Source organism: Falco naumanni, chromosome 9 (assembly GCF_017639655.2).
Source record: "Falco naumanni isolate bFalNau1 chromosome 9, bFalNau1.pat, whole genome shotgun sequence".
Lineage (NCBI taxonomy): Eukaryota > Metazoa > Chordata > Aves > Falconiformes > Falconidae > Falco > Falco naumanni.
The window spans coordinates 3,058,117-3,078,198 of NC_054062.1; the positions used below are offsets into that span (position 1 = coordinate 3,058,117).

General features: G+C 52.2%; 1 protein-coding gene across 1 annotated transcript in view; it reads left to right on the plus strand.

The window, feature by feature from the left end:
• Positions 1–20,082, plus strand: part of ASTN2 (astrotactin 2) — a 354,822-nt gene that overhangs the window by 191,182 nt on the left and 143,558 nt on the right. Inside the window, exons 11-13 of the mRNA XM_040606571.1 lie at positions 1,208–1,358; positions 13,463–13,629; positions 15,656–15,844. Coding sequence (XP_040462505.1) covers positions 1,208–1,358; positions 13,463–13,629; positions 15,656–15,844 — 507 coding nt within the window. The remainder of the gene's footprint in view (positions 1–1,207; positions 1,359–13,462; positions 13,630–15,655; positions 15,845–20,082) is intronic.

Consider the following 20,082-nt stretch of genomic DNA (forward strand, 5'->3'; position numbering starts at 1 on the left):
AATTAAAACCCAAAAAAACCCCAAACAAACCCCCCCAAAACCACCAACCCAAAAAAGGGAGGCTCGAACTGGGCATTCATTCATTGTGTGGCTTTTTAGGTCCTGGTGGGAGAGCAGGGGAGATGCTAAAGGGGAATAAATGACCCTGTGACTCCCAGCATTGCCTCGGGGGATGTTTTAAGGTCAGAGGGGTCAGTGTTTATTTGCAGACCCCTGTGTATAAAGATCTAATAAATAGCCTGTGGAGGTCAAGTCCGCTGCCATCAGTGACTTGTTCTGTGACCTTGGGTAAATCGCTTTGTCTCTCCCCTGTTGGTAAGTGGGTGACAGGATCTGTTACCCAAGACAGGTTGCAGGTATTGGTTACTATATAAAATGTGCTTTGAAGATGAAAAATACCTTGGAGATGCTTTAAGCTCTTGACAAGCATCTGTGTTCCCTTTGCAGGAACCCAGCAGAAAGCGAAGTGCCTGAATACTTTGTCACAGACAAAATCTGCTGTGTGCGCAGCTCGGAGAGGCAGGGCTGGGAGCTTCCCAAGGCTTTACACGGCCATTGAATTTGTTGGTATTTATGGTTCTTGCTTGCGTAAGAGAGGGGTGTCACAGCGCAGCCGTGCCCGGAGCTTTGCAGAGCTGTCACGGGCTGGAGCAGTGCAGCAGAGAGCTGTGCCTGCACCCACCCCTGCGTCCCCTGCTCCGGGTCCCCCTGTCCCCTGGAGCCAAGCAGGGGTGAGCCCCCACATCCATAGCCCAGCAAGCGCGAAGCCAAGTTTCCAGCTTTGGCAGCGTCCCCCGGTGATGAATGAGGTGTGGGTGCTCAGGGAGGCTTGGCCCAGCTGTGAAACGTTCAGCACGAGTTTCATTGTTGTGGATTCACTGTTGTCTAGTATAGGGTTGGATTCACACACAACTCCAGGCTACTAATAAAGTATCTCTTAGTTGGTAGTTTGCTTGAAAATGGTAGATAGTATCTTTGAAACCCCTTAACTGGTTGATTTTCATCAAGGATGTCAGAGTTATGCAGCAGATTTATTATATATAGGATAATCACAAAGCCTTACTTTTTCTTGGGGAGCTTCCTTTGACTCAGGTTTGCTAATTAAAACGCTGTGATTTTGCCAGGGCAGCTCTCTTCATGGATTGCCCTGCCCATACCACGTGCTGCCTGCTCCCTGCTGGCCCTAACGGTGCCTTTTCTCTCCAAGGGAAGAAGCGATGCTGTCCACCTACTTTGAAACCATCAATGACTTGCTCTCCTCCTTTGGGCCAGTGCGAGACTGCTCACGCAACAACGGTGGCTGTACCCGCAACTTCAAGTGCGTTTCGGATCGCAAGGTGGACTCGACAGGCTGCGTGGTAGGTACCGTGGCTGCTGGCCCCTGGGGCTGGCGTCTGGTCGGGGGCAGGGCGGGGGTAAGCCCCAGGGGGACGTCGGCTGCTGCCTCCCTGGGGATGTGGCCAAGGGGATGTGTGTGCTGGTGGTGGACTCCCCCTCCACCCCTGGGCCCTTCACAGCAAATCACATCTGCCTTAAGGACCTGAGGGAAGCAGTCTGGGGGCTGAGATGAGCAAAAGAAAAATGCTTAAGGCTGATGGTCATTTCCCTGCTTGTCAAGAAAGCACAGGGTGAAAACAGTCTCGCTTTTTCTCCTGCCTTCTGCTTGCCAGCATGGGAGAAAGATGAAGCATCTCCCCATCCTCTCCCCCTCTGACACCCTCAGAATTCTGATTTGTTTCTGCATGTGCTCACATCTAGCCAAACAATCTACTGCGTCCCAGGTTTTGTAGTTCCCTGCTCCCCCCTCCACAAGACCTGTTAGACCCTAGACCGTTAGCTTTGGGCAGAGGCTCTGTATCGTTCCCAGCTATCGATGCACAGAGGGGTTTCGCTGCTGTTGCAGGTGGGAGCAGCAGAGCTCAGCACCTCTCCCACCTCTAACCCATCTCACCTCAACAGCAAAGTCCCCATTTCCCTGCGTGCAGCAGCTTGTGCGAGTCTGGTACAACACACAGAGACACAGGGGCAGAGCCTTGGGAAAGCGGGGGAAGCCTGGGAGCATCCCTTCTCGTCTGTCTGTGGTAGGAGCCCCTGCCTGCCCAGCAGCAGGTGGTGACCCCTGAGGGGGCCCACAGCGAACACATGCCTGCTGCTGCAAAGCCCCCTGCAACCCCTCTGCCCCTTCCCCTCCCTCTTGCCACAGGCAGAGACCCCCCCGCCCCAGCCCTCCCACCTCAGCAGAGGCAGGATTTAAGTGTCTCTTTATTTATTGAAGATGTTTAGACACGGCAGCCAGGAAAGGTCAGGCTAGAGCGGTGCTGTCCCGGGGGTGGCATTTTCATTATCCCCCTCTCCAGTTGCTTGTTAAGGCCATTTAACACGACAGCCTGATGTGTCACCAGCAGCGCCTGGTGCCATCTCCCCCTTGCTGCTCCTCTCCCTTCCCTCCTTTCTTTTCCCATTGTTGCTTTTAGTGGGGTTTTTTTGTTCCCTTTCCCAGGGAGCATCTGCCTTTCTAGTCTTTTTTTTTTTTTTTTGGGGGGGTCCCTCTTTTTTGGGGTGTTATTTTGCACTGAATGCCAACGTGCATCCCAGACACTGTCAGAAGCAATTGGGACTCTGCCCCATGCCGCTGGGAAGGGATGCCTCTTTCTAAAAGTCAGGATATATTAAGATAGAAATTGTCAATAAATTACAGGTCTAGCACTGGCCATGCTGGCGCGCAGAGAGGCAGAAATTGAAAACTGTGTCACTGGGGGAAAATACCCCCCCGCCTCTGTAATGCCTAAGTGAGGCTTTATGCAAAGAGAACAAACTGTGTACAGCAGGCAGCGGGGAGAGAAAGGAGAAGCAGCAGGAGCTGTTCTCCTGGGGTCCATTCCCTCCCTGAGAACCATGGGTGAACGGTGACACATGGGACCCCCTGTCCTCCTGTTTCACACCAGGCTCCCCGAGGCCATGAATCCCATGGGGACAGGAGACAGCTGTAGAGGTGCCCATCTCTCCTTCTGCTTCTCACCCCTTTTTCTCCCCACTGCAGGAGCATGAGGTGGCTCTGCCTCTCTCCACAGCTCCCAGTTGTGGGGTGAAGCCCCCCGGCTCCTCAGTCCCAGCTGCAGCTTGAGGACAGCGGAGATGAGCTCCCTGGGGGGAGGTTGGAGATGGCTGCTACATCCCACCTGGGGTCCATGTCTCTCCTGCTTCCCTCCTGCCAGAGTCACAGTGCTCCATCCCTCCCAGCTCCATGTAATGTTGTACACACATCACCTGCTTGTAGGTCTTTGGCAGTGGCAGGGCTGTGAGCAGAGGTCTGGAGGACACCATCCCCTGTTTCTGACTGTGGCCCATGGCCGTTGCTTGGGGAAAAGCCAGCGGGTGGGCAGGCAGCGCTGCCCTCAGCCCCAGGTCATGCTCATGGCACTGAGTGGGGTTGCAGGCGATGGGAGCTGAGTGTCAGAGCTTGCCGCAGTCCTGGCACATGACCTTAAGGCACCTTCTGTCCTGGTCCCTGCACTGGACAGTATGTCCCCTCCACATCCCGTCTCTGCTCCCGGAGTCTGCTGGGTGAGAGCTGGGCTTCCAGTGTGAGTAGGGATGGGACCATTTGCTGCAAATTTGCAGGGATGTCAGTTAGTTTTAAAGCTGAACTGCTGTGAACTCAATTTGCCAATTTGGTAAGTGCTATGGGCAATATCGGGATGTAATTTAATTAAGCTATCCCCTTTTTATATAGTTCAGGGAGCATTCACGTACTAATTTTAGCACTAGGTTTGCTTCAGCTTTACTCTGGACACTGTTTCACAAATCATGACATGTTGTTAATCTTTACCAGTCAACAGTTTATTAATTTGCTGAGGACCACAGAAGTATATAATCAGTGGTTCATCAATCAAGGCTAAATCTAACAAATGTTCCAGGCAGGTACCGAGCATAAAATATACATGCCGGCTTGTAAGCAATTAATACACAGCAGAGCTGGAGCCTAGCAGCTCAACCAGGGAACAGCACAAATCTCAAAGATTTCTTATTCCTTTTATATATAATCATCATCTGTTACCAGTTCCTTCATGCCCTTAATACAGCTTCCAGTAATTCTGCGAGGACTGGGGATGCATTTGTCTTTGGGCTTTTTAGCGGCATGGGCTCTGCCATTACCTAATTGTTTGGCGTTAAACAGACATGGTTAAAACTGGAGAGCGGGTTTGTGTGTAACTTGTGGCGGAGCCTCTCTGAGGACAGTCCCTTTGGGCTGGCGAGGGAGAAACGAGAACGTCGCTTGACTTAAAATCCTGCATGCCAGGTGTCACCTGGAAGACCTCAAAGGCTCTGCAGAGGGGTCCCCCCACAGAGGGGTGACATCTACTCAGCTTCCATCCCACACTTCCCACGGGACCCCTTCCCCCCCCAGTCTCATGGCTTTTCTGTTATTTTGACGTGTACCCAGTAGATGGCATTCGTGCATAAAGGTTTTCTGCAGTTCTTTTCTTATCGGAGGCCTTTTTTTCATTTGGGTAGCTTTAAGTAGGAGCTGCAACCTTGCCAAGACCTTGGGATTGCAAACTGGAGCCTTGTCTTTGAGCCCTACCTTGCACCATAACAAAACAATCCCCAAGCTCTAGAAAACCTGTGTCCACATTGCTTTTCCCTGTGACACCCTAGAATTGCTGTCAGCTCTGGGGAAGCCACAGGCATTTCCCAAGAAAATAAAATCCCAGCAAGCTTGTATAAATCTGGTGGGCTGGCTCTGCACGTAGAGTTCAGCGTGCATTTCATACCATCTTGCAGGGATCACAGCAAACCAGGAGAAACTGTGCTGGAGGAATAAGGCAGAATATTGCCAGCGAAGGAATATATGTCACTGATCCCTCCTACCAGCACGGCAGTAGCTGCTCAGCCCGGAGGGAGGATGCTGAAGGAGAGAAAAGTGCTTGACCCTCATGTGTTGGTGATTTATAATTTGAGATGAAAACCTGTGAATTAGCCCTGAGGGACTGAAGGAAACACCTGTAATGTGGCTTAAATTCAGGTTTCCCCACCTGTCTCTCAGCTTGGCTTTGCTCGCTGATGCCAGTCCTCTCATCTGCCTGGGGAGAAGGAGGGTTGCCTTCTTCTGCTGCCCTATGGCTGTGCCTGTTTGTGAGCTCCAGCAAGACAGGATTGCAGCTGCAGAAGAGTAAAAGGGATGAGGTGGTGGGTTTTTTTCCCCTAAGGAAAATGGGCTTTGGTCTCAGCATGTGAGCTGGGTAGGGAGGTGGTCAGTTCCTCTCCAGGGCATCTTGAGCATCCTTGGCATTGCCACAGCAGGAGGCAGCAGCAGGTACAGGTGCGCAGTGAAGGTGAGCCCTGTGATGCCTCTGAGGACGGGGCCTTATCTCTGGGGGGGGCTCCTGGAGAAGCAGGAGGTGCACGAGCTGCCCAGCTGCTTGGGAGGAAGGCAGCTCAGGCCCCATGCTAACGTAGTGGCAGAATTAGACCACTTGTTTCCCTGCTGCTTGAGCAGCTTCATGGCAGCAGGTGGGTGCAGGTGGTGTGGTCTGATGGTTCTGCAACATCTGTGATACCTGCAGGTGTTGGTGAGTTCATCTTTTAAGTCAGAAGACAGTGACTTGCGCCACAGAAGCCAAAGATGTTGCAGGGGGATGTGGAAGGGCTCACAGCATGGCTGTGCTCCAGGACATGTTCCACCTTGGAAGAGGTGTTGGCAAGAGGTAGGAGAGCCCACCAAGCCCAGGCAGTGGGTGCTGCTGCTCTGCACAGCCGTGAGATCCTGCTGATGGTCACCATCTCCCTGCTTACAGGCTCAGGCTCCTCTAGTGCAGATGTCTTTCTAATTTGAGCAAGAGAAAAAATTTTTTTGAGCAAGAGAAAAAATGTTTGCCTTCGAGGACAATGGGAGTGGTTCCTTTCCATGGTTGTGGGGTCAGTGCATCAGGCAGGAGAGGGGGTTTCTCTGGCTCAGCAGTATGCAGAAGGGAGAGCTTCTACCAGAGTGTCTCTTAATGAAGTTGTGGCCCATGGTGACACTGGTGTGGTGTTGGTGTCAGCCTTTTTGGATGGAGAAGGAAGAAAAATTTGGCATGGTCCACACAGGTATATTAGCCTTAGGGCAGCCTGTCTGGAAATAATCCTTCTGTTTTCCCCTCTTCCACATCAAAATGATGGGATGTTCCTTAGCTGCTGCAAAGCAGGGCAGAGAAACATCTTAATTTAATAATGTAACTGTTTTGAGGAGAAATGGGATTAGAATGAAAGGAGCAGGGCAGTGGCCACCGCTTCAGTGTTCTCCTTCCAGACACCCAGGGGTGGCTCAGGGACCATGGGGATTGGAGAGGTACTTCCAAAGGAAGAGGATGATGCTGAGAAAAGATATTCTTGGGGAGGAAAGTGGGTGTTTGGGAATTTCACCCCAAACCAAAGTGCTGTGCAGAAATCCCCACATATGTGAAAATTCCAAAATAATTTTGTTCAAAACATCTCCTTTCTATGAAGGAAGGCGAAATGTTTAATTTCAACATTATCTTCTGGAGCTTTGTTATATATTGCGTTATCCCAGTGTACTGCCTGAAATAAAAATACATGTAGGTGATGGAAACCGAAACATCTCAACTTTCTCAAAATTAAATGCTCTCCTAATTTCCCAATGAATTTTGAGATGTAATTGATGGAATCCCACAAAGCACTTAAGCTTCATCAAGTCTGCATTTTTCTGACAGACAGTTGTTCATTGAAAGATAAAAACTCATTCGTCCCTGCCTTATGAGGCACCTACCTAATTATGTTAGAGATGCACGTGCGAAAGCGGGAGATGGGGAGGAAACTATTATCTTCTAATCCCTTTAAAGTTTAGCTGGCTCCTTGAAGCAGAAGATGACTCCTTATGCACATTCTGATTGGAAGCAGAAGCCCCCTGAACCTCAACAGCAAGCCCCCCTCCCAAGGAGCCTGTGGTTTTGGATTTATCTCGTTAAGCCAGGTAACTACCTGTGATGAAAATGGGATTTGAGGCAGAGAGAGAAGCAAAGGATGGCAAAAGGCCCTGGGGTCAGTAGCTGGCCGTGGCAGGGAGCGGAGGGGCAGGTGGGGAGCCCACTGCCTGCCTGCCTTTGCTTTCAGGGCTGCAAAAGGCGTTTGCATCATGTCTGCAAGCACTGGCCAAAGTTAAAAGCAAGTGGAATAGCTCAGGAAGCACCAGGGTGAGCTTCAGGTCTCTGCCTGTGCTGGGAGGTAGTTGTCTGGGTGATAAAAGCCCCATTCTCTCCACCGTTGGCTTTTTCAGCGGTGTTCCTTGGAGGGCTTGGCGGGTGCCAGCCCTTGCCCCTCTGCGCTCCCATAGACTGGGATGCTTTGTGTGTTGTGGTCACAGCTGGGTTGAGCCGTTTGGTTTGAAGGATTTGGCGTGTAGTGTTGTGGCTGGGTTGTACCCTGCATGTCAGGTGGGGTGGGAGCTGAATTTCTGTTCTCCCGAAGGGTTTTGGATGTGCCAGCCTCTGCTGTAGCTAGGAAGGGAAACTCTCAGATGGGCAGGAGATACCAGTGCATCCCAAAATGGGCTATTGGTGACTCCTGGAAGGAAGGCAGCTGTAGGGTTTCCACTAGCTTGATTTCCTTGCTCCAGGAGCTCTGAACACTTATATCAGTGTGCATAGCATCCCACCAGCTGGTTGAAACAAGTCCACCCCACTTTGAATTGATACGTGAACATACACATAGTGACCTGCCCAAGACAGTCCCTGCGAGAGCTGTGTGGTGCCTGTAGTTGAGGAGATGCCGCCTCGTTGCCCAGAGCTTTGGTCTCCTCCATGGAGCCCCCAGCCCCCCCCGTCACGGGGCGACCGAGCCAAGGAGTGTGAGCTATCGCAGTGTGTGCACAGGAGCCTGGAAGACAGATGGGTTTGATTTTCTGAGGCTAAAATAATGATTAATGATCTTGAAAGGAAAAAGGAAGCAGGGGGAAAGCAGGGAGGGGCAAAAGGAGTGGGAAGATAATGACTGTTATTTCAGAAAACAGTTGTAATGTTTCCCCCTGGGGATGATGCTCCCCTGCGGTGGGTGTCGGGGAGGGGTCTGCCGTAGCTGGGGTGGTGGCGAGGACATCGCTGCCCCGAGGAGGGGCAGGGGTGGCCCTGGAGAGAGACTGCCTGGAGCCAATGGGTGCTTCAGCAGCCAGCTTTTTTGCCCGTTTTGCCAAAATATTAGGAAAGGAGGAATAAATCTCAGCTGTGGAGACTGGGCTGTGTACAGCCAGGCTCTGGTCCTGCTGCTGCGGAGGAGCGCTGCTCACCGAGGGCCTTCTGGACCAAGAAAGCGAAGGCAGAATAAGCCAAAGTTGTCTGAATATATATATAAATACAGACACAGAGGAGTTTACTGTGTTTGCATCATTTCTGAGCTTTAACAAGCAAATAAAATACATGCCAGTGCATAGTTCGGAGCTCATTAAAATGCTGGCAATTGCTTGTACCTCGGCAGTGCCTCAGGTTATCTTTTTGTCTCACCCTGAAGAGGCTCCTCGGTGAGGAGTGAGGATGCCTCTAAATAAAGGGGGTCATTAGGGCTTTGGGCATCTCGCTCGGGGCCTCTGCAGCCCTGAGCCACCAGCCTTTCTTGCAGCCTCAGGTGCTGGGGATGCAGCCTGGGGAAGCTGCGCTGGGCCAGGGTCCTGGATCTTGCCTCTGGATGCATCCAGATGTGCGTGCATGGAATGGAGCTGGGAGCCAGGGGTTGGTGGCAGCTTCCCTGTGCAGTTTTGAGGAGCTGGGCTCGTCTGCACTCAGAGCATCACCTCTGACACCTTGGTGTAGGAGAAGTCTCTGACAAAAAGGCTGCTGTTGAGAAAACAGAATGTAATAAAAAAAAGGGCAGTTTACTCTCTCCAGAAACACTTTATTAAGTATTCTTTTTTTATTAAAATTAATAACGGAAGAGAGGAGCTGAGCTGAGCAACCCTAGTAGGCAGTTCAGATGGAGAGCTGGTATCCATCCCCTTGTCTGGGGAGATCTGTGTCAGTAATGAGGCTCTGATTTTATTTCCAGTGACCCCTTCACCAGTCTCACTGCTAATGAGCTTTGTAAATGAGAAAGTGAGCAAAGGCCCCTTTTTTTTTCCTAACATGAACAGGGGCTCATCCAGGTGCTTATTTTCCGAAGACCCGATCTTGTGCAGGTTTTGGTGGATGTTGCTTGCTTTCCCCTTGAAGATGATCCTCCCTCCGTTGGGTTTTCTCTGGCCGTGCTGGGGACTGTGGTGGTGGGCAGAGGAGCTGTGCTGTGTCCTGGAGGCTGGAGGCCATGCCATGCCACATGCTGTGCCGGCGGTGTGTGCGGGCGTCCCATTTCATTCCAAACCACTGCCTGGAACATCAGCAAGGCTGGCATTGGTGGTCTCCCCGGTGTGGCAGCAGGTCCTGCCAGCTCTGCCACTCCATGTCATCTCAGAGATGTCATTTAAAAGGGAAAAAAGACCGTTTCTCAAAAAAAACCCAAAAACAACAACAACAAAAAAACCAAACCCACATAAAAATAGCACTTTCTTATTCAGCATATCCATTCCCTGTGCATGCTTGGAGTACATTTGCTGACTGCAGTCACAAAAAATACAGTCCTGGGTGCTCTGCCTGGCACGGCTGGAGGGGGACATGCTGGTGGCTGATGGTGCTATCAGCCAAACCCCGCCGAGCTGCCAGCAGTGCCTGCTTCGCAAACTGAATGGTAACAGCAGGGTCGGGGCGTTGTAGCTGTGGGTCACATTTAGCCTGCACGATCTGTATTATCAGTTCTAATGCACAAGAAGACAAGAAACTTACGTTTTCTTTTCCAATCCCAAGAGCAATTTTCAGGGCTGGCCGTTGTCACAGAGAAACCAATTCACTGCTGTGTAGGTGGAGTGGATTTGCAAGGCAGTGGAATTACATTTGTATGGTAACAGCTTCTCCGTGGCTTTTCAGAGCAGACCATGAGCTGGAGTCTCCCCCTACCTCCCTTTTCCTCTCGGTGGCATGGGTTAAGCACCAGACCCTCTTCCCGAGTTTTGAGATATTTTTGCTTGTCAGATCCATGGGTGATGGATGGTCCAGGAGTTTGAGGCTGGTTCCGAAGCAGTGCAGGTCTAACACAGCAAACCAAAACCAGCTTTTTCTTTTGGATTGCTGGCTAACAGTTTATAGAGGATCCCTTTGCTTCCTTGGATAAAAGGATCCATCCTGTATCCAGACGAGGGGTGTGCAGAGGTGTGGTTGGCCAGGAGCTGCTGGGGCACCATGTCTCGCCAGCTTTCCTCCCGTCAGGAAGGGATGTCACCCGTGATCGCCCAGACAGGTTTATTGACTGAGTTGCTTATGGATTTTCTAATCATTTTCTGACACAGCCCCCCATCCTGTGTCACTGCCAAGGCAGATCGCAAATTGAACTGCAGCTGAATTGATGGGGGATTGATTAAAACTCACCATAATTATTGGTTCTCTGCTGCCCAAGCCAGACGAATCAATGTCAGCAATAACAGAACTGATCCTTTGTAAAAGCCCAGCAAACACAGAGTGAGTGCTAGTTTTGTAAGCTCCCCTGGGAGTCCAGACCGACTCTTCAGCACAGCCCAGGGAGTTGTGATTAGCACAAGCTGGCTTTTTCCTGGGTCATTGCTGACTACTGTGGACAGAGTTGCACCCAGATGGGCTTCAGTTTCCCCCCTGCTCTGATCTATTGGTGTGACATCCCAATTGCAAGTCCTCTGCTCCTGGAGCAGGGAGATCTTTAATAAAGTTTTGCCCGGTAGTTGCTCCATTTGCCTATTCATCCCTGCAAGACCTCCGCGCTGGCATTGCTGCTCCTGCCGTCTGCCTGTTGGTTTTGCTGGCTGGCGCTGGCTGCAGAGCTCGCCGGTTCCCCAGCTCACTGTCCCTGGCATCTTTGTCCCCCCTGCAGTGCCACCAAGCAGGGACACCTCCTGTGTTTGTGTGTTGGCTACCAAAGCTCTCTGTCCCTGGAGAGCTGCTTGCTGCAGCGTGACAGCTGGCTGGAGAGCCAGCTCCATGCCGAGCCGGGGATGGATGCGGAGGGGAGGGGGTGCTTTCTTTTACAAATTTTGTGCTTGAGCTACTTGCCTGCCATAATTAATAGGTATGAGGATGCATAATTACAAACAGAAAGGAAACTTGTGGTGGTGAAAAGCCCAGACTGGAGGAATATCCCAAAGGTGACCTCAAGCAGAGTGGGACTAAGGGAGGGAGGGGCTTTGGTGACCTACTAACCTAGTCCCAGTGGAAGAGCCATCATCTTCCTCTGCGGGCTGGGGAAGGTGCTGTGCTCAGCGCACAGCTCGGTGCCAGGGTTAGAGTTCTGGGTGACAGCCCAGGACAGCCGTGACTGACCCTCTCCCTGTCACTCTGTAGCTCCTGCAGACCTGGATTCCCACCCAGTTGCCATCAGCACCTTGGAGGGTCCCCGGGGAGCTCAGGGGGGGCTTGGGCAGAGCCCCAGATCCCACCCTGGTTGGTGTGGGGTGAGCAGCCCAGAGGTGGATGAGGTGCCACGGAGCAGAAGATGCTGTTTGCAGTCAGCCCTCCATCTCTAGGGAGAGGTGTTTCTGCCAGTTTGTACAGCTCTTATTCTTACAGTGGGGCTGGCAGATGCGGAGGAGACCACAGGAGATAAGTGTTGTATCTGCGGATTCACAAACACGCTTATCCTGATCCTGTTTCCCAGGCAGCTGGGTGGTAAAAGCACAGATTGTTCCAAGTGTCCTCTCTCGTCTCCTCCTTCATATTTATTCTGTATACGCAGCTAGAAAGCTTCCTGCTCCCATGTCCTCTGCAGCTTCGTGCCTAGGCAGGGCTACTGTTCCCCCACCTGCCTCCCTGGGGGGCTGCCTGTGCCCTGCCTGCTCTGCAGAGATGGGCAGCATCCTATTCCAGAGCCCTTCGCTGCCAACATCCTTCGGCTAGAAAAGTCGTGTGCCTCTCAGCCTTCTCTTGCCTCCTTTTCCCACCTTACTTGGTACCTGCAGGGAAGGTGCTGAGGTTGGAAAGATCCACCCAAGCTTCAGGGCTGAGGGCATGGGAGCCAGCGAGGTGTCTGAGGGGCACCAGGGATGGAGATGCCTGAGACGTTGTGGTTGCTGCAGATGGGGCAGAAGCAGCTTTAAGGCTGCTACCGTAGGGAAATGGCACAGGGTTTCTAGGAGGTGGAAAGAAACTTTTCATACTTGATGGGGTTGGCCAGGACTCCCTAAAGCATCTTTCTGAGGTCCCCTGCAGGCAGCTTGCTTCTTAAGTAGCCAAGAGTGAGCGAGGCTCAAGCAGCCCATCTCCCGTCAGGACCCTGCCAGTGTCAGCAAGCACAGGGTCCAGGGTCTCCTGAACTTTTATTAATATGTACAGCATTTTACTCACATGGAAAATTGATTTCTCTTTTTAACCACAAAGTATAGCGGTTTTATAACCTTTCTTCTGCTTGACAGAGGCCATTTATAACCTGCTTTCATCACTACCTGTACAATCTCCAGACTAACCCATCTTCAAGAAATTCCATAATGCATTTTTAATTGCGAGCTGCTTCTAGGCAAGATTTATTTATTTTCTCAAGGACTGGGCCTTTTTGTTGTTGTTTGTGTGCGTGCATGTTTGGCGAAAAGGGATAAATAACGCAAGTGGAATAGAAGAGTACTTTAATCTGGGTGACAATTTATTGATGGCATTTGCCGCCTGCTGGCTTTTATCTTCTGGGACAAGGAAAGCCAGCTGAGGAACTGGAATTAAAACCCAGAGACAGATCTCCAGCTTATGTGAAGCAGCACGGTTCCCTTGGCTGCGGAAAACTGATGAGCCTGGGCTGCGGTCCTGTCTTCCGCCAGTCCTGCCTCCACCGCCGGCCAGTCCTGCCCGCAGCTGCCTCCCCCCGTGGGAGGGATCAGCTTTTGGAGCTGATGCCCAGGTCACGCTCGCTGGCCTGCCTGGCACGGGTTGAAGTGGTTATTCTGGGTCACTCCCAAGCACTGAGATGGCTTTCTGGTTTGGTCCCAGGTACTGAGATGGTATTTTCTGGGTTGCACCCAATTTCTCTGGATCTCGGAGGAGCAGGTAGCGAATGCAGAGGGTTCCTCCAGTACGTTACAGAGGGGGTTGTCATGCTTCGCCCCACACTGGCTTGAGGCTTCATCACTGTGTAATTTTGCTGCCTCAAGGATTTCACCCTCCTCCAAAGGGAGGAGGGGGAGGAAGGCTTTTGCAGCAGACTGGGTCCTTGCCCTGTGGTTCTTGCCCCCTCCCCAAAGGCTCTGTGACATGATGCTGGGCCCTTGTGGCTGCCCCATCTGTCACTCAAATCAAACTCATCTCCTTTAGTTGTAGGCAGAGTTCAGTGGCACTAGCTCTTGGGTGGGCTGTGCCCTGGGAGGGCACCCACCGGGCTGTGGCTCCAGGGCAGGTGAGGACCCCCCAGTGACCTTCCCACATCCCATCTCTCGCTGCAGTGCCCTGAGGACCTCCGACCCATGAAGGATGGTACCGGCTGCTACGACTACTCCAAAGGGATTGACTGCTCAGATGGCTTCAACGGTGGCTGCGAGCAGCTCTGTCTCCAGCAGACCCTTCCTCTGCCCCACGACCCGTTGTCCAGCACCATCTTCATGTTCTGTGGGTGAGTCCTGTCCAATGCTCCGGCATCTCTCACTAGCAGATAAATAACCTGTACCCTTTTCCATCCCTGCCAACCCTCCTGTGCCACCCATCCCCAAACCGGCATGCCCAGCAAGGGAGCTGGGTGCCCAAGAAAAAGAAAAGCCTGTTTATGGAGCTGACTTCCAGCAGGGAATAGAGGCACCTGGTTTGCCTGCAGGCAAAAGCATACGGGAGTGCGAGGAGCCATCTGAGCAGATGCACCTTCCTCCTCTCCCCCACTGTGTGATGGTACAGTTTGATCTGTGACTCACCATGAAGGGACCCAAAACCTGTACATTGAGTGTTGGAGGGGGAAGGTGGAGGATTTTTTTAAGAATTGTTACCTCCCCCCCCTCCCCCCGCCCCATGCCTCTCTTAAAATAGAGTTTCATCCATGATTTTGGCCAGGATCCTATAATCCTACGCAATTTAGCATTTTCTCTCAGGAAAATCTCCCTGGCTGCAGTATGTTCTAAAAGGAGCTCAGTGATTATCTGGCTTTATGCTGCACAGCTGCAGCCATCCATCCATTGCCTGCCCCGTCCCGCACCCAGCCCCGGCGCCGGGGGCTCTGCAGATTGCATCCCATGGCTGGTTCATGCTCTCGGGCACACGTGGGAGCCTACTTCACATCCTGGTGCGAAGGGTTAGGGTGAAAGGGAGGAAAAGGAGCCCTTTTGGGAAGGGAATGCCCACAAGCAAGAGGGGGAGAAAATTCCCAACAGTAACTCTGAGGAGCATCCGTCAAGTCCCAAAGTTGCAGGTGCAGCAGAGACCTCGCAGCCCTGGCTGCTTGCTGCTCCCTGGGGAAGAGCAGCCCAGGGAGCTCTGCCTGTGTCAGCTTCTTTCTCTTTTTTTTTTTAATCCATTTTGCTGGTTTGTTGTTCCCCCCCCCCCCCCCTTCTTTTTTATTGTTGTTTAGCAGTACAGAGTGGTTGAGTCACTAAGACAGAGCACGTTGCCTGCAGAAGGGGTTGGGAATCCATATAGACATTAGCAACCCTTGTGAAGAGTGTCTAGAAAACCTTGGGACATTACGTGGTCTCCATCCACACCCATGCAGGGAATCGGTATTTCAACCTTCCATCACCGAGGGCAAAGACTCTTTCCCTGGGTTTGGTTGTTTTTTTGGTTTTTGTTTTGTTTTTTCATAATGCCTTTTCAAGGCAGGCCTGCACTTTGGGAACAGGCAGGGAAAAGTGCAACAGACGGGTGGGAGTTTTGCTTGCAGCAGTAAAATGCAGTAGAGGAATGGGAGAGGGAAGCAAGCTTGGATGGAGATGGGATTGTTAACAGAGCACTGTGGCGGTGGGGAGGAACGGGAATGCAGGGAACAGAACTTTCCTTGTCAGCTGGGAGCTGCAGTGCCGGGGAAAAAGCTGGAGGAAGGAGAAGAGAGGGAGGGGAGGCAGGATGAGCACATATGCAAAAGATGCCGCTGATTTCTCTAGTGTCTGTAGTTAAATCACATCCCTGCTGCCTGCATCAGTTTCCCTTACTGTCTGTTGAAGATGAGCATGTGCATCTTACAGTGGCTTGAAAGTGGGGCCAAAGAGCAAAAGAGCAGCCACGCTGGAGCTGGAGCTGTTTCCTTGCAGGAGGGCGCTGCTGGGTGGAAAAAAGGGCAGGAGCTTGATTTTGCTTTGTTCTTGCCTGGGGAATGTTTGTACCTGCACGGCAGCAGTGTCACAGGACACAGGGTGGGCAGGGACTGTTCGGGATGGTTGAGCAGCGGCTGCACGGTGGGCTCAGCTCGGCTCGGGCACGGGGGCAGCTCCCAGGCAGGGCAGCCCGGCTGCAGGCAGGGTCGTGCTGCTGCAGGAAGGGTGGATGTTGGGAACAGCTGCAGAGGGTGCGGGCTCTGCAACCTCTGTGCCTTCCCGGGCAGCCGCTGCAGGAGTTGATGATGCTTGGCGGGGCTCAGCAGCAGCTCGTCCCGTGGCAGGGCTCGTGGGGTGGCATGCTCTGCGCCTGGCCCATCTCATGTAGCTTGCGGTGCTCCGCAGGTGCGTGGAGGAGTACAAGCTGGCGCCCGACGGGAAGTCCTGCCTGATGCTGTCTGACATCTGCGAGGGTCCCAAGTGCCTGAAGTCGGATGCCAAGTTCAACAACACCCTCTTCGGGGAGATGCTTCACGGCTATAACAACAGGAGCCAGCACGTCAACCAAGGGCAGGTGTTCCAGATGACTTTCAGGTATGGCCTAGTTCTGCTGCTAGTTTTGGGAACATGGGGATGGTGAGATGGGACCAAGGGCCGTTGGTGCAGAACCTGCATCTCTGACATGTTCACTAGGGGAAGAGAGCAAAAGGGCAACAAACACATGTGGTTTTCCTACTTGCTTATCCTTCCCAGGCAGCAGCATAGGACCTTCCTGGGCCAGTGTGTGTTCGTTAGATAAGTGTTTAATTGCCTTCAGTGGGCTTTTCTCAGTGGTGTTGCCTCGTCTCTTCCTGAACACTAATGTCTTTCATCTCCATGATACCCTGTGACAATGAGTTCTGTTGTTTAACTGCGTGTAGTATGACAGAGCATTTCCTTTGGCGTGTTTTCAGCCTGTGCGAGCTGGTGTTACTCAGTGCCCAGTTTCAGTACTGGGAGGAGCTGTGGATGTACCATGATAAGAAGGTAAATACCCCCACCAAAGGGCAAGGAGCAGATAGCAGGGGGGGTCTGCAAGCTGCATCCCAGGTATTTTGTGAGTGCCAAGGGTCAGATGAGGGTGGGGAAAGCAGGGTCTGAAGTGCCCAGATCTTCACCTTGCCGTGCTTATAGAGTAGAGCTTGCTGGTAGCTGCTGAATTCAGGGCTGGAAAATGAGTTTACTTATTTTTCTTCAGTTCTTCTGAATACAGCCATACTTTGAATGTAAACCAGTGTGGCCCTGTGAGTTTCAAAGCAGCAGCACTGCTCATGGTCAGGAGAGGATCCAGCGCACATCCTACCCAGACATCTTCCTTCCCAGCATCTGCCAGTGCACTGAGGGTTTCTTTCCTGTTAAGACACCGAGACCTTATCACTGCCTCTGATTTTAGCTGGAGTTGTGGGTGATCGTCGCTGCTGGCCACGGTGCTTTTCTGGGTGTTATTTCCCCAGCTGAGCGCAAAGCCTTCCTAGCTATGAATTTGCGCTGAACTCTGGCCTTCTGCTCTCTTGCTGGCAGATGAATTATGAGCTCCATCAGCACAAAGCCGCTTAGAAAGCCACAACCAGCGGAGTGCTTGGAGCCAGCAGAGCTGCAGCCTTTGCTGGAAGTGAGAATTGACAGTACACGAAGGCAATTTTCCCAGTGGGCTCCTCTTTGCTTTCTCTCCCTCCCATGTTACAAGCGTCAGTGGGTCCGTCAGAGCAGAGCCAGGGCTGCAGAGCTGAAATTCTTCATGAGCTGGTGGGTCTGGGGGCTTCAAACACTCCCCAAGCCCATCTCCTGGAAATGCCAGACCCAGACAGGCTCCCCCCAAACGAGGTCCAGCCCCAGCTCATGCTGTGAGTCCCTAAGCACCAATCCTTCTTTCTGCAGAGGCTTAGATCTCCTTTCCAGCTTGTCTGTAGCCTGCCCTTTCCTTGCACTGCGAAGTGGGAGGGTGGATAGCCATCCTTCCCCTGCCTCAGCCAGGGCTGGGGTCTAAGGGCTGCTTTGTTACTGCCAGGAAGCAAACAAGTCCCCTGTCCTCAGGGCTAAATTCCAGCCAAAAGCATGCCAGGTTGTCTGTGGGTCTTGTTTATCCTGGGCCATGTGGCTTCTCCAAGTCATGCCCTTTGAGGGCATCCTGGGGACGGTGGGTTTGGGCAGTCCCAGGCTGGACCAGGAGCAGTTCCTGCTGGGGCTGCCCTCGGCCTCTTCGCTTTTGGGATAAAACACTTGTGGTGTGGGGATTGCATCTTCCAGGGGTCAGAGCCCAAAGCACTCCCGGGCAGCTCTGGCTGACAGTTTTTCAGATTTAAAAGAACCAGCTCTTAGTGACCCATCCTGCTTCCCACGGCTGGCCCGCTCCTGCTGCGCTGCATGGGCGATGCCCGAGGTCTGTGCAGTGCGGGGAAGCTTTTCCCTGTGAGGCTGCGTGCAGTGGGAGCCAGATGCTCTGCAGGACCTCGCTATCACAAACAGAGTTTTCAGTGCCCATCATCAGCGGGGGCCTGGTCCCAGGTCTCGCAGCTGTGAGGGGCAGGAGAAAGCAGCTCTGAAACAAGAGCAACTTGCAAAGCGTGCCCGCGTGTTGCAGGCTGTAGCGTGCGATGCGCTGGCTCGGCAGAGCTCAGAGCCTGGTGGGAGGCAGCATGTCTTGCTCCAGAAATGCTTTCAGCATCCTGGAAGGTCAGTGTGGCTGCCCTTTCCTGTTTGACTGTAGCCTGTTCGCTTCAAAAGCACTAGGCAGTGATGAGAAGGGCTCGCTTCCCTGCGCGCAGCATCTTTCCCTGCGGCCAGGCTGCCCGGTGTGTCGGAGGGTTATGCTGCAGAAACATCATCTCCTAACAAGGGAAGAGAAGGAGGTTAATGGAGAAGAAATTATTAACTAAAAGATGTAATTTGCCTCTGATTTTCATAGATATTCAAGAACCTCTCTGAGCATTAAGACACCAGCTGTTAGAGAAGCCCTTAATTTGGTGCATTTGAAACATAGCAGGAAGCTGCCTAATACCAGGGATTAAAAGCCTGTTTCTGCAAAGTAGGAGCAAGAACCTGCTATCAGAACAAGGGGCTGAGTATTTTAGAGGGATTTATAACTGCTGGGATCCTTTAGCTATGCAGATGTGACAGTCCTTTGAATGGTGTCTGCTTCCCATGTCGCCGCATCTTCAGTGTCTTTAATAAATAGGATATTCTCAATTTGCCAGGCATGTCAGCATGGTGTTAGGACGAAGCCTTTGTGCTGGGAAAAGCTGTCTCACACACCGTGGCCTGAGCAACACCTATCAGTTACAGCAGTATTTCCATCCCGTTGGGCTTGGGGTGGTCTCTTTGCCACCCAGCACTGATTAGAGTCTTTGCGATTCTGATGGCTGCATGGTCCTCCTGGCCGCAGCCTAGCCCAGCACTGGGATGTAACTGGTGTAGCACCGATGGCTTTCCTGTGTCTGACCAGCTTGAGAGGATGGGGATGTTCAGCAGGTACCTTTAAGATGCAGGGTAAGGATGATGTTTGACATGAGCACGCAGCAGACTGGGCTGGTAGTGGGAGAGCTACACAGCCCAGACCTGAAACCAGCAAGCAGTTCTAGTCCATGCTGCTTCAGATTTTGGTTTTCCCCTTTAACCCACATAATTTTGTCCAAGGCGGTCAGGCAACACCCAAGCACTTCAGTGGTGTGACTGAGGAGATGGTTGGCACCCGAGGGAAGGATGGAGGAAGCAAACACTGGCTGCTGTGACCAACGCACTCACAACAGGGAGGGGCAGCAGCCGGAATGGTTCACGCTGCACGCACTGAATATGCTCCATATGTACACTAGCACCGGTGTAATGCCTTGCTGTGTTGCATAGAGCCTGTCCCTGCTCGCATGTCCCTCCGTGCTGCCAAGGACTCTCTTCCCATCCATCAGCAACAGTGAAGCCACAGCTCACGATGTGAGTGCCGCAGCATCCCTGCAGCTCAGGTTGAGCCGTCGTGAGTTAGGAGCAATGTGGACAGCTTATTCTGTGCTGAGGTGGCTTAATAACTGCTAATTATCGCTGTGGTGGTTGGGGTGCTCGACTGACCGGTTAGACAAGGCAGTGTCAAAGTTTCTCCTCAGAGGAGTGTGCTACATGATTGCTGCTGCTGCCGTTTTATTGCAAGGAGTTAAATCAAAGCACTCCTCTGGTGATGCTTCTCCTGCGTGGTCCCTTGCGGGTGCTTTGTTGGGGGGCAGAGGAGGGATCTTTCATCACACACCAGAACCCCTCCTTGCTCCTTCCACCACTGAGCCGAAAGCACATTCAGAGCCGCCTTATTCTGGGCATCCCTCTCTTCTTTTAAAAAAAAAGGTTCTTCTCTTTGGAAAATGCTGTGTGGTGTTAATAAATAGATGGGATTGGAGCTGATCTATTCCAGTCACACCTCTCGGTCTAGCCGGGAGACTCAGCAGTGGATCCAGCTCGCTAAAGACTAGATTAGAGCAATTTTTTCCCCGTTGCCTCACGGTGGGGCACAGCCCAAACTCCGCGCCGTCCCCAAATCACTGGGGGATTATTTTCTAAATGGGTTGTTTGTTTGTTCCTTATCTGTTTTGTGCCGTCTCTTTGCCACAAGGGAATAGAAATTTTTGTTTAAAAGCCGTTTGCAGTTTCAGACTGTTGCTTTTATGCCATTAATATGGTGAAATCCCAAATTACTACCCATGGAGCCAGCTTTACTTGCTGGATTATTACTGCATAGCAAATGGGATGTCAGAGCAGTGCGTGGCAGAGCTCTCCCCAGGGTGCAGCCATCTGCCCTAACCTATCCCTTCCCATCC